The sequence below is a fragment of the Citrus sinensis genome, chromosome 3 (genome assembly GCF_022201045.2).
Source record: "Citrus sinensis cultivar Valencia sweet orange chromosome 3, DVS_A1.0, whole genome shotgun sequence".
NCBI classification, from domain to species: Eukaryota; Viridiplantae; Streptophyta; class Magnoliopsida; order Sapindales; family Rutaceae; genus Citrus; species Citrus sinensis.
The window spans coordinates 25,757,841-25,771,206 of NC_068558.1; the positions used below are offsets into that span (position 1 = coordinate 25,757,841).

At 34.5% G+C, this 13,366-nt stretch overlaps 2 protein-coding genes and 1 pseudogene across 4 annotated transcripts in view; 2 read left to right on the forward strand and 1 right to left on the reverse strand.

The window, feature by feature from the left end:
* Nucleotides 1–1,706, forward strand: part of LOC102620164 (immune-associated nucleotide-binding protein 9-like) — a 64,106-nt gene extending 62,400 nt beyond the window's left edge. For all 3 annotated transcript variants that reach the window (XM_052436935.1, XM_052436934.1, XM_052436936.1), the window contains exons 5-6: nt 84–218; nt 1,282–1,706. In XM_052436935.1, the coding sequence (XP_052292895.1) occupies nt 84–218; nt 1,282–1,542 (396 nt within the window). In that variant the 3' untranslated portion in view covers nt 1,543–1,706. The remainder of the gene's footprint in view (nt 1–83; nt 219–1,281) is intronic.
* Nucleotides 1,707–2,081: 375 nt separating this feature from the next.
* LOC102610784 (agamous-like MADS-box protein AGL11) lies at nt 2,082–3,387 on the reverse strand (annotated as a pseudogene).
* A 1,780-nt stretch (nt 3,388–5,167) lies between these two features.
* LOC127900678 (uncharacterized) lies at nt 5,168–6,057 on the forward strand. The gene is made up of 3 exons (XM_052435867.1): nt 5,168–5,419; nt 5,528–5,755; nt 5,800–6,057. The coding sequence occupies exons 1-3, from the start codon at nt 5,168–5,170 to the stop codon at nt 6,055–6,057; spliced, it is 738 nt and encodes a 245-aa protein (XP_052291827.1).
* The last annotated feature ends 7,309 nt before the right edge of the window (nt 6,058–13,366 follow it).

The following is a 13,366-nucleotide window of genomic DNA, read 5'->3' on the forward strand; positions in this document are numbered from 1 at the left end:
TTCGTTACTACCGGGATAGACTTCTGTGCTGCTTCTTTCTGAATATGTCATGACAATATCTCTTTTTCTTTTTTTCTACTCAGAGAGGGGCTACTGAACTCCGTGATAAAAAAGCTGAGGTTGATTCTCTCAAGGAATATTCAAAACTAGAAATTTCAAAGCTGATGGGCCAGATGCAGGAATCATATGAAGATCGAATCAAACGAATGGCTGAGATGGTATTTTTTATGCTCCATGTTTTGGCATCAAAATATGACATGCATATGTGTTCATCTATCAAATCGGGTAATCATTTCTCAAACTGTGTAATTAAAAAATGCCTATAAAGCGTGCAGGTACCTGTAACGATATTCTAAATTGTTAGACTTGGAGGTGGTAAAGACTGCCGCTCTGTCCATACCCCTAGATTGTTGGAGATTGCCATATGAAAAGAGGCCTTATCTTGCTAGTTGATGTGGACAAATCTGTTATTATTTGTTCACTCATTATGTTTTGAAGGCCGTAACATGCTGTTCTTACCTTGAAGATTGTTTGACGGTCCTGCTCTGTTTTTTGTTGATGAAATTAAGTGGGTTATTCTATGGTAGTAGCTGTAGGTGGTTTACTAATCATGACTTACACTAAGGTGGATTCTGCACTTGTTTAGTCATCAATCATGAGAACATTTCTTGTAATACTGTGGGAACAATTGAAATGTTACGAGCAGGTTATGTCATATTTTAATTTTGTTAAAAATAGAATAGCCACATTCACAATAAGTTTTTATGAAAATATAGTTACGCACGTGAAACCTAATCAAATGGCTGCTTAGTTTTGATTTTCCTTTCCACAGTTCTAATTTATTGCAAGGCAATAGAATGATTCGGCATTAAGCCATATCCTATTCAACAATAATCTGGATTTCCTGTAACATTCTGTGTAATGATTATATGTCTGAGGTGCTAATAAGTTTTATTCTCCACAATCCTGGAGTATGGCAAAATGAAAAAGTTAGCAGATTCTTTAACACTTTATATTTTGGATTTATGTGTTTATTTTTTTAAGCTTTTGTTTCTACCATTTATCAATGATTGAGAGTGGAATTGATTGGTCATAAAGTTGTGCCGAGTATGGTGAACTTAGCAACTCGCTTTGCAATTGAATTAAACTAAATTGATACTTAAGAATTTTCTTCTCTTAAGTTGGAGTTTTATATTACCAATACCCAATTTTTTTGAATTGTGCTGCTACTCTAGGGCTTAGTGGCATGTTTTCTGACTAATATTGATGCTTTTTTGATAGGTTGAGTCTGGGCTCAAAGAGACAACAACTAGGCTCGAACAGCAATTGGCAAAGGAGCAAGCTGCTCGATTAAGGGCAGAAGAGGTGGCACAAATAGCTGAAATGAAGTTAAAAGACGAAATTCAATCTCGAAGTACTGAGAAGGGGACTGCGGAACCCCCTAAGCCATCTGAAAATCCTCCGCGGCAGCCCCCTAGGCCACCTGAAAGTCCTCCGCCGAAGCCCTCTAGCACATCTGATGGTTGGTGTGCCATTATGTAAATGTTCGCAGTCCAGACGCTTATATCTTCTGTTATGTAAATGTTCACAGTCCAATCTCGAGTGCGGTCTTACGATAGTACTATATGAAAAACGGTATTGACATGAAATGAAGTTTCATTTATGGAGGCGTCTAGAATCTTTTCTTACACGGTGGATCCGAAGAGATCTGATTCCTTTTCTCCTCATTGAGCTCTTAACGAACGCTATATTGTTTTCACATTTGTAGCAGATACTACCCAAAATGTGCCCTTCTAACAATCATGACTTTCCCAAAAATTCAAACCGACTAACAGAGTAATCCTAATATCCGAAAGACTTGCAATAAAACCACCAAGCTTATGACCCTTCTCTGATACACACCATAGTTCAACTAGCTCATAATGCAAATCCTTCGACATCACACAGCCTCAGTTTTGAAAGTTTTATAGATATTAAGTTTCAGCATAATAACTGGTCTCCCAAAGAGAAGATGCCAATGATCAGTCAGCGTAAGTAATTAGATTACACATAAACTCATCCAATTTCATATATTGCTGGTTTCAAAAATAGGTATCGAGTAGCACAGACATTCAGTAGATAATGATATTCTGATCGTAGATCTCGTATTGAGATGCCACAAGCTTGATCTCTTGAAAACGGGAGAAAACATTGATGCACGCTCAACACGAGCTCATAGAAATGAAATGTGATGGGAGAATTAATTACCCGGGATGGAGTATCTTCTTGTCCGGGTGAGAGTGAGCAGAGCCGCCACCCTCGATAATAGCAGGACTGAAGAAATTCCGAGAAGCTAATGCAAGGATTGCATTCAGCTCTTGCCCAATCGCCATGTTTGCTTGCTGAAACCTTTCCATTTCTGCTATCTGAGTTTCAGAAACAACGAAATTTTAATAACGTGCTGAAATTTTGGAAGAGGGCGAGAACAAATGCATTATACATACAAAGGATTGATTTGCATACCTTTGATAGGAGACGCACGCTTTCATTTTCCAGCTCAACCTCCTATGAAAATGAAAATGTCACAGAGTTCCATAAAAGCTTGGAAGAAAACGAAAAAAAAGGGCTAAACAGGATTTAATGAACTTTAATTATTACCCTTTTCTGCAAGAACTCAATTTTAGGAAACAGACAAAGCAACAAATTATTTTCAAAATGACATGAATTACATATACTGAACGTATATCGTTAAAGTTTATGCAATGTATTGTTGCAAAACAATGGTGTATTGCTCAAATTCAATTTTTTTTTTTTGGTTGATTTCATGCATGCATAATGCAATTAATTAGTTACCTTCTTGGACCTGATCCTAGTGATGCCTCACTCAAGCCTGTTCTCCAGTTGCTTAAGCTCCTTTACAGTTAAAGAACTCAGAGAATCACACATCAGATGCCGATATGAAGTGTCAAGAGTGAGATAACCAATTGAAATTGTATATTTTGGAATAAATAATTAACTACACCTAATGTGAAAATGATTGTTGATGAAATAATTGAAAATACTTGTTCGAATTCTGTAAGATTTGAATTTGCTGCCGCAGCTTTGCTGACTCCTGCTGATAGTACTGTTTCCATGGGTCACATGTAATTGGAGAAGTTTAATTTTTATTGGGAGCTTTTTATTTCAATGCTAGCTATGTGCTAAGCAATGATAATCAGTTGGCTTTTTTTCTTTTTTAACCTTTTCATAATAGCATATATTCCTAGTAAAGCCTGAATTTATAGCTTAAATTAATGAATTATTTACTTGAGCATTGATCTCAGTAACAGTGCCAGAATTTGAATTATCCGAACATGCCTTCTTGTACCTATGAATGGTTGACCTTATGCTGCTACGTGCATAACACATAAATTTCTAATTATTTAGCATAATTGTTTGAAATTGTTTTTGGGAAAAAAAAAGAGGAATAAAAAAAGAGGGAGCTGAAGTTTAATAAACAATTTTATTTCTTTATTAAATATCATTTATGTTATCTCATTAGTTTTCATGATCCCTCAGTCTTCAGCTACATGGATAAACAAACATAGACATAAAAAAGAAAGACATGTTAAGTAAGATGGATGTAAAAATGTTTTATTTTATTTTTAATTCTTTATTCTCAATGAGGACATTGGAATAAGTTTACTAAACCTAGCTACCCTCTACATCTAGCTAGGTCATTAATTCCAAGCTCAAAGTGGTTTACTCTCTAATTTGAGAGAATTTTATCCCCACAAGCCAATTGAATATTGAGATGAGAACTACTAAACTAATAGGTGCTTCTTGATATACGTATCAAGTTAACATTTCAAGTTCTACGCCTGATATTTCAATTGTAAGTTTAATGTGTAAGGTTTCTTTAATCTAACATTTTAATTGACAGCCACTCCCTATAGCTTCCTAATCATAAATGAAATTATATGTGCCCACTCCCTATAATTTGAACTTTGAAGTGAAGAAGTTAGCACTTTATATCCCCATCACATTGAAGAGTAAAAATCTCTTTTACGTTTTAGGTTTCTATTCACCATGCATGCGGAAAGAGCAAGACCTAATAGCATTTTAAATTTCTTCAAACAAGTCCATCACTTTAATAGCACGAAAATGTTAGTGCAAACTGAGAAAGAAACCAATACACGATTGAAAATTTTCGGTGCTTTTAGAGTCAAAAGTACTGAAGAAAACTGATGTGAAAGATATGATTCAGATTGCTTCAATGAAGAAAAAAGATATGGGAAAATTTTTAAAGCTAAAAGTAGAAACAAAAGCCAAAGAAAATTGAGAATTTGTAAATGATTATAAAAGGAAAGAATCCATCAGGCCAGATTTCAGATCACTGCATGCAGCATGCTGTAATTATTAATTTGATTATTAATGTATTGCAACTGCTGAGTATTTTGTCAAATGATCTAAAACCCTAGATACAGATAGGAAAGTCACAACAGCCTTTTCTTTTTCCGGGGAATTGGAGTGGACAACTTCGGTCAAATTTTTTTTTCATTTTTATAAAAAATTTTTAGCTACCATGAAATGATGTACTTGCAAGAGTCTAACTTTCATCACGAACAAAAATCTCTTTATGACATTCGTTTAATTATATCAAAAAGTTGAAATTGTTGAAAAAAAATTGTTAAAAAGAAATAGTTTTTCACCAAAGCAGTGACTCAAGACCAGCAATATTCTTGACCACTAAGGTCTCATTACCTATTTTCTAATTAGGATAACATTATTTATAATTTACCTTAAAATGCAGTTGAACGACTTTCAGTTTCTTTGTTTAATTAGTCATTCGAGTTGAACTCCTAAAAAAGATATGAGTTAAAAATAATGTTTGGGCTATGCTCCTTCCCCTTTAATAAAACTTGAAAAAATAAAATAAAATGAATTCATGATGTGGTTTTATGATAAAACTTTTATCTCAATAACATTATTACTGCTCCTATGGGGGATTTTGAACTGTTACTAGTTATATAAATGGCTAATCTAAATATCTGAACTCTGTTATATAATAGGCTAATCCATGCCATTCTAATAAATATCTAACTATTAATTCTATAAACTAAAAGGAAAAAAATAATTGTACTTTTAGTAGTACATATACCATGCTAGGGATATTGAATGTTAATTAATTATTAACATTAAATATACCATGCTAGCGGTATTGAACGTCCTACCAACAGCAGTCAATCTTCGCTCCAAACATGTAAGTTTAAATGATCTTTGCCTGGTTTGTAACTCTGATAAAGAAACTGTTTTTCACCTACTGGTTGACTGTCCCTTTGCAAGAACCTGTTGGATTAAATCAAAAGTCGGCTTCTTTGGTATCTATTCATCATTCAAGGATTGGCTTCAAGCTTTGTTTAGGAACTGCACTAATGAGCAGTGCTGGATCGCTGTTATGGTCTGCTGGAAGCTATGAAGCAACAGGAATAATCTGGTTTGGCAGGGGAAATGCGACACAGCAAAACAGATTGTTAATGCAGCTGGTAATTTGTTGTTTCAACGGCAGTCAGCTAAATCCTCTGTGATGTTTAATCAAGTCTCAAGTGATCCAGGTGCTGGTGCTATTGCTTGGTCTCCTCCTCGAGTAGGCTGGCTTAAATGTAACACTGATGCTGCAGTTTTTGCTGATGAGGGACGAGATGGGCTGGGCAGTGTTATCCGTGATGAATCGGGGAAATTCGTTGCTGGTCTTTGTTGTAATATCAGGGGAAACTATTCTCCTCGGGATGCTGAGGTCCTTAGCATTCATAAGCTCTCTCTTGGCTGAAGTCTATGAAGTTGTCAAAGGTTATCATTGAAACTGATTGCCTCCAAGCGTTTTATGCTCTAGTCGATCGAAAGAGTCCTCTAAATAGCTTTGGCTCATTAGTTTTGGATTGCAAATGTATTGCTGATTCTATAGGCGATATTGTTTTCTCTTTCATCAAAAGATCTGCGAATTCTGTTGCTCACTTTGTTGCTAGAGCGGGAAATTCTTTACCAGGTCGTGAAGAGTGGCGTTCTGTGCCACCTTCTTGGTTAATCTCTGTGCTGTAATTGCTGGTTTTATTGTTAATGAAATTGCACTTTCCATAAAAAAAAAACATAAAATGTTATCAAGATGATGACATTATCATTATTTTCCGTAATTAAAAATATTGTAACACTACCGTAATTAGGATTTTAGACGATCATTTTCCAAGCATCTCCATCAATGATTTGGTTATTAAGAATCTCAATAGTAAACAAAAGGGACAATAACTAGTGGGACTCAAAAGCCAATCAAATACGGGTATGGATAGAAAAGGCAATATTATGACAAAATCCATTTTGCTCTTCATGCACCAATCACAACTTTACTTTTTCTGCTTGTTATTGACTTAACATGAAAATAGGAAAGAAGAGAACTTCATTTAATGAGTTATAATATCACTGTAAACTGAAGAAAAAAAAATGGACTAAGCTGGCCTGCTTGCTTTCACTAAAGAAATGCAAACAAATTGTAGTGAGGCCTCCAAAGCCGGAACTAGAAACAGACAGAAATATTCGAGAATCATCAAATTAAACACTAAAAAAATATACTATTTTATTTGTTCAACAACACTCTTCACCAACTACAACTCTTATTTTTCACTCTCTACACCTTAGAGATTTTTGTTACTTCACTTGATGTTTAAACTAAAGGGGAGAGGAGATATTTATACATGAAACAAACTAATCACAACTATTCATTTATTCAACTACTATATAAATCCTCACCATTCATTAAAAACTACCACTCACCTATTTCACCAACCACACCTACCATACCTACCACAAGAAGCTTCTATGTATTTAAACTTGAATTTATTCATCTTAGATCAAGTTTATGATCCAACACCCCCCCTTAAAATTGATCCTCTGACACCAAGCAAACTTCTGAATTTTACAAAGTTTTCTTGCTTGAGCGGCTGGTGAAGATATCAGCTGCTTGATCTTGTGATTTTACATATTTGATTTGTACTTCTTTTCTTGCAATACGCTCTCTTATGAAATGATAGTGAATATCTATGTGTTTGCTTCGATCATGAAAGACTGGATTCTTGGATAGGGCAGTTGCTGATTTGTTATCAACACAAATCTCGCTTGGCTCTTCTTATGGCAAACCCAACTCCTTCAGCAAATTTTTTAGCCAAATTACATGACAAACACTTGATGTGGCAGCTACATACTCAACTTCACAGGTGGATAGCGTGACAAATGATTGCTTCTTTGACATTTATTTGAAAGCAGTATCTCCCATGAAGAACGCAAATACTGTGGTTCTCTTTCGATCATCTACATCTCCACCCCAATTGCTACCGCTATATCCAACAAGCTTGTAATTATTACAAAATGAGTATAACAAGCTGAAATTAATTGTACCTTTGATGTAGCGAAGGATTCTTTTTGCAGCTTTAAAATGAGTGGCCTTTGGATTCTCCATGTATTGACTCACAAGTTCAACAACATAAAGGATATTTGTTCTTGTGCATGTCAAATAACGTAGGCTTCCAACCAAACTTTTAAAGAATGTTGGATCTATATCTTCTCCTTCATCATGTTTAGATAACTTGACTCCGCATTCCACTGACGTTCTTATAGGCTTGCAATAATTCATCTTGAACCTTTTGAGAATCTCCTTTGCATAGCTTTCTTGGGAGATAAATATACTTTCTTCCTTTTGCTTAACTAATGCTAAGGTAATGTGTCATCAGTCCGATGTCAGTCATCTCGAACTCTTCAAATAAGCTTGGATCACTTTCAGTGAAGATGAGATCATCCACATACAAGCACATAATCAAAATGTCTCCAACTTTTTCTTTGACGTAGAGAGCATGTTCATAAGGGCATTTGGTGAAGTCGTTCTCTTGAAAATACTTGTCAATTCTGCTATTCCATATTGCTTTAACCCATAAAGAGCTTTCTTCAATCTCAAAACTTTATCTTTATGTCCTTTCACCACATAGCCTAATGGTTGTTCGATGTAAACTTCTTCTTCAAGGAATCCATTCAAGAAAGCAGACTTTACATCCATTTGAAAAATCTTCTATTTGTTCAGAGCAGTCAAAGAATAATAAGTCTAATAGTTTTAAGTCGAGCTATAGGATCAAATACCTCATCGTAGTCTATGCCAGCCTTTTGACTATAGTCTTTTATAACTAGCCTCACCTTGTGCCTTTCAATTTCTCCCTTCACATTTCTTTTCGTTTTATAGACCCATTTGACATCGATCGCCTTGTGACCTTTAAGAAGAGTAGTAAGCTCCCAAGTATCATGCTTCACAATGGCTTTGAGTTCTTTATCCATTGTAATTCTCCACTTTTTATCTAGTGCAGCTTCTTGGAAGTTGACTGGCTCACAATCAGCAAAGAGGCAAAAGAGAGTGAGATTATCATATCTCTCAGTTACCTCATAGAGATATTGAAGACTCCTTATACATTCTTCCGTTCTTTCATTTGAGAAAGATGGTAGTGAATCTTCACATGTGGTTGATGCTAGTGAGATAGGTGGAGTAGTTGGCTATTGTTGTTCTTCTACTTGTTTTATCTATGTATGATCATCTTCTTCAATGGGAAATAAGTTGAAGTCATCCACACGAGTAAACATCCTTCACAAATTTGATCAGGGTGATTGATGCATGGTAAGCCATTCACCATGTTCTTCTTGGATAGTAGCTCCAGTCCTCCAAAGTTGAGATGCCCATTTCAAAGATGCCAAGTCCATGATGGATATTTGTGACAGATTTTGAGACATTTTGCAACATCATTTTGAATAATTAAACGAAACATTCTATTCTTCGACATTTTTTTCACCTTTGTAATTAGATTTCTTTTGTCATCTCTTAGGAAAAAACTATAATCTTTTAAGCGAATATCATAGCCTTTTTCCAAGAGTTGACCCAAACTAAGGATGTTGCTTTTTATATTGGGCACATAGTAAACATTCGAAATTATTTAGTGACTACCATCTTTTGCACGAAAAGGAATGTTACCTTTACCCTTCACTGGTACTTTTGAGTCATCTCCAAAAGCAACACTGCCATTCATAGACTCATTTAGTTCCATGAACATGCTTCTGTTTCCACTCATATGATTGCTAGCACCTGTGTCAAGATATCATGTATTTTCTTGACCTACACTTGTGTTATTGCGTGCTAGTAAAAGGGTGCCATATTTACCATTTTCTCTTCTACATAATTCACTCTCTCATCAATTCTGGTACTTGGAGTTCTACATTCTAAAGCATAATTCCCAAACTTTTGACAAGTAAAGCATTATACTTAGGATTTGTGATACCTCAATCTTGGATTGCCTCTGCCTTATCCTCTGGTTGAGCCTTCTCCGTTGGCATAATTGGAGTTGTTGTTGAAATTCCAACCTTGTCCATGACCACGACCTCTACCTCGAACATAATACCTTCTCTTATTGTCAGAGCTTTCTTATCTTTTCGTTGGATTGATTCTATATTGAGAAGTTGTTCTTCAATTCCTTCTTTTTTTTTTTTCTTCATAGGCTTGCAACCTTCCTTAAAGTTGTTCGATCGTCATATCCTCTAGATCTTTTGTTTCCTCAATTGTCACAACAATATGGTCAAACTTCGAGTCTATTGATCGAAATATCTTTTCAATAATCCTTACATTTTTTAACTCCTTGCCATTTCTTTTTAATTCAGTGGAAACAATCACAACCCGAGTAAACTAGTCAAAAATTGACTCCGATGACTTCATGTGTAAGGACTCAAATTCTACTCGTAATGTTTGGAGACGAACCTTCTTAACTTGCTTCGCTCCTTTGTAAGAAGTCTTTAGTTTCTTCCATGCTTCTTTTGAGGAGGTTGTACTAGTAATCTTTTCAAAAGCTATTCGTCTAATGATTGAAAGATGAGATACTTTGCTTCATTCTCTTTCTTCTTTAAGTCTTTTAAATTCTCCTTCTACACTGCAATTAAAGCTTTCTGGCACAATAAAACTTTTCTCTATGACATCCCATACGTCATGTGCACCCAATAGAGCCTTCATTTTAATACTCCAACTGTCAAACTTACTTTCCTTTAATTGTGGAATTTGAAATGACATCATACCACCATTTGCCATAACTCACAAATTGAGTGAGAATTTTAAGATTCCGAATACACGGATGGATCCGGCACGTCGAGAAACCTTGGGAGGGACTCGAGTCAATTTTCAATCAACGATCAATTTTTGGTCAATGGTCAATGCTGGTCAATCGCCAACTGCAGTGTAGTTGACTTGGTTCGGTCTGAGTTGGTTCGGTTTTATGTGGCTCGTTCGACTTGATTCGGTTCAGCTCGGCTCGGCTTGGTTCGGTTCGGCTCAACTTGGTTCGGTTGGTTTCAGCTTGGTTCAACTCGGTGAGTTGACTCAACTTCAGGACATAAAACTTCTGGCAACGAGTGTGGGTGCGTTCAGCCTCCGATTGGGCTGAGTTTTGTGGCATTATGTTCCTCTCATTGAGATCTTCAATTTGATATGCTATATGATTATATATAGCATCGAACACTATCTCTGATACTGCTTTGTTGGAGAATCAACAAATGATGCAACTAATGTATCATGGGGCTATAAAAGAAAGAGAAGAAGAAAAGCTTTCATTGGAAATTTTGGATTCTTTAAGATATGAAACATGAGAGACCTTGAAAAGAAAGAAAGGAAAAAAAAAACCTAAAACTGAGATTTCTTAAACAATGGAAGAGTAAAACAAAGTTAAAAAACGAGAGTAAATTCTTAAAAATATACCAAGCAGGAAAATAAAGACCTGCGAAAAACAAATTTTAATGGATGCTCTTGTGGACGTAAAAGAAAAATGATCCCAATGTTAGTTTAAAGACAAGTTTTGATGGACACTCTCATGTAGAATCTATTTGATCACACTCGATGAGAGCGAGTTTTTAAAAATGTTATCATAAATGAAATTAGGTTACTAGACTTCTCTCTCTCTCTCTCTCTATACATATATATATATCTGTGTGTGTGTGTGTGTATCTATAAAATTATTATCAGGTGCATGTGCCCTCATTTTTTTTAATTCAGACACTTTATTAAACCACATGATTTAACAACGTGTCTACATGAAAAAAAAGGGGTACTTGTATGAGAGAATGACTCTATGTATATATATAATCATTTGTTACGAAGCATAAGGCCTCCCCTAAATCCTAAAATGGGCAATATCAATACAGTGCAAAGAAACAAGTTGTAATTACATTTTTCTAAAGAAAACTATGGGACATGGGTTGAATCAAGATACTTGGGGTGCTTTTCGACACCTAAGTCACCCTTAACGAAGCTGGCTAATTGGAGTATAATTTCAATTATAGATGAATTTATCTTGCAATTTCAGACTGCAAGAAAAAAGGTTTTTAGATCTTCCAAGGAAAGTTACGGATGTGGGTTTTAAATCAAGATACTAATTAGTAATTAACCAGGCTATACCATCATTGAAGTCTGATTTCGATTATATATGTACGAGTACTTCACTGCCTTCATTAGTCTCAAACTCATGTGAACTAGATAGCATCCAAACAAATTACCAAAGCATAATTTTCTAAGTTGTTTACAAGATCACAGCTGTTACCAGTGAAGAGATTTTAGATCTAGGGATTTCAAATCTTAACACTTATTTCTCCTTAAATCTTAAAGTCAAACAACCAAAATTTTCTTCCAAAAGCCATTATGAGAGAATGAATATTTCTGTTAAAAGTTTATGACAACAAATTACTGCTAATAAATGACCATTTCGTACGTTTTCAAGCATCTGCAGACTGCAAAACTAAAAAGCCATCATCTCAAAACAATTGGGAAAATATTAAAAAATATATGCCCAAAAAAAAAAAAGAGGAAGCAAACTTAAGGATCTTGAAAAGCTTGTCAAATTTTGGATGCCACGGTGAAAATATTAAACTGCAATTTTTTCTTTTTTTTTAATAATTTACTGCAATTTTTTCTTTGTCACAAATGAGATTGACTAACATACCCTCGAGTAGAATCTAACTACAGTACAGCCATTTGGATTCTTAGTCGATAAAAAATATCTTTGAAAAAATTAGGGTTTTTTGTTTTCGACGTATTTGTCCAAGAAAGATTTTATGTTTTGGATTTTGATCTTGTCAATGGTGAGTGAGTACCGATTTTCAAGTTTGTATATACGTTGAATTAATTGTATGTTTTATTAGTGGGGTGTATAGCATATACATAGAGAGAGAGAGAGAGAGAGAGAGAGAGAGACGACAGCCTTCTGAATATCATTATGCTGCTTCCTGCAAATCTTATACGATTGTTGTTGAAATTTTGTACCTTGATAAGAGCATTCATTGATAAATATGTTTCAGTGTTATAAGACTTCTGATGAACGTCTAGGGAGTCATCTTAATTTGAGATGTATGGTACATGCATGAAACGTGTGTAGGAATTGAACTGTAGTGATACAACATTAATCAATTTAACCCATTGGATACAAAATTTTAGTTATTATAGACCATGATAGTGTGAATGCCAATTCACATCAAGCGGAATTGGTATTAGAAGTCATGTAGATTTAAAGAGATTAATAAGGTAATGGGTTCGAAAAATAATTGAAATTGACACAATACTTAAATCTGTAAGAATTTGAATGTGAAACTTTATTTGTTTTAATATTGTATTTGTGAAACCATTAAAATTTTGTAATAAGGACCAAAACTAGTGAAAAATCTTAACTGATAGAAGCTGATTGAGAAAAAAATTGAACACCACTAACACTGTCTCTAATACTGTGTAATTATTGTTTCACTGAATTACAAGCTTAAAGTATTAAGCCAATGCCCAAAATTATTAATTTTAAACCAAAAAAAAAAAAAGAAAAAGAAAGAAAGAAAGAAAGACGTAACTTACAGTTTTAACTTTATAAAAAGTTTCATTAGCCAATATATAGATTTTATTTATTTATTTATTGTAGAAGTAAGGGATCATGCTATGTTGGTTATGCTCTAACTTAGAGCATCTCCAACATATCAATTTCCAGAAGTGAGAAGTCAAGGTTTCAATCAATTGGTCGTGGTTTTGTTCAATAATTTCGCAAAACAACAGAAATGAAATAAAATTATATACCACCATAATTAATTAATCAACGGATTCTGTTTAGATTCTGTGCTTGATTGTATATCAATATCATCAAATTTTTATCAAGACTTTAAATTCAATTATATTGTTGTGGTCTGAATGATTTTTCTTTTTAATATTTTTACGAATTTATTCATGTTTGGTTGGATAATATTTAAAGTATTAACAAACATAGGTTTTAATGGAGTGAAATTGTAAGGGGTGGTAACTAAATCTTGTTTTTTGTTG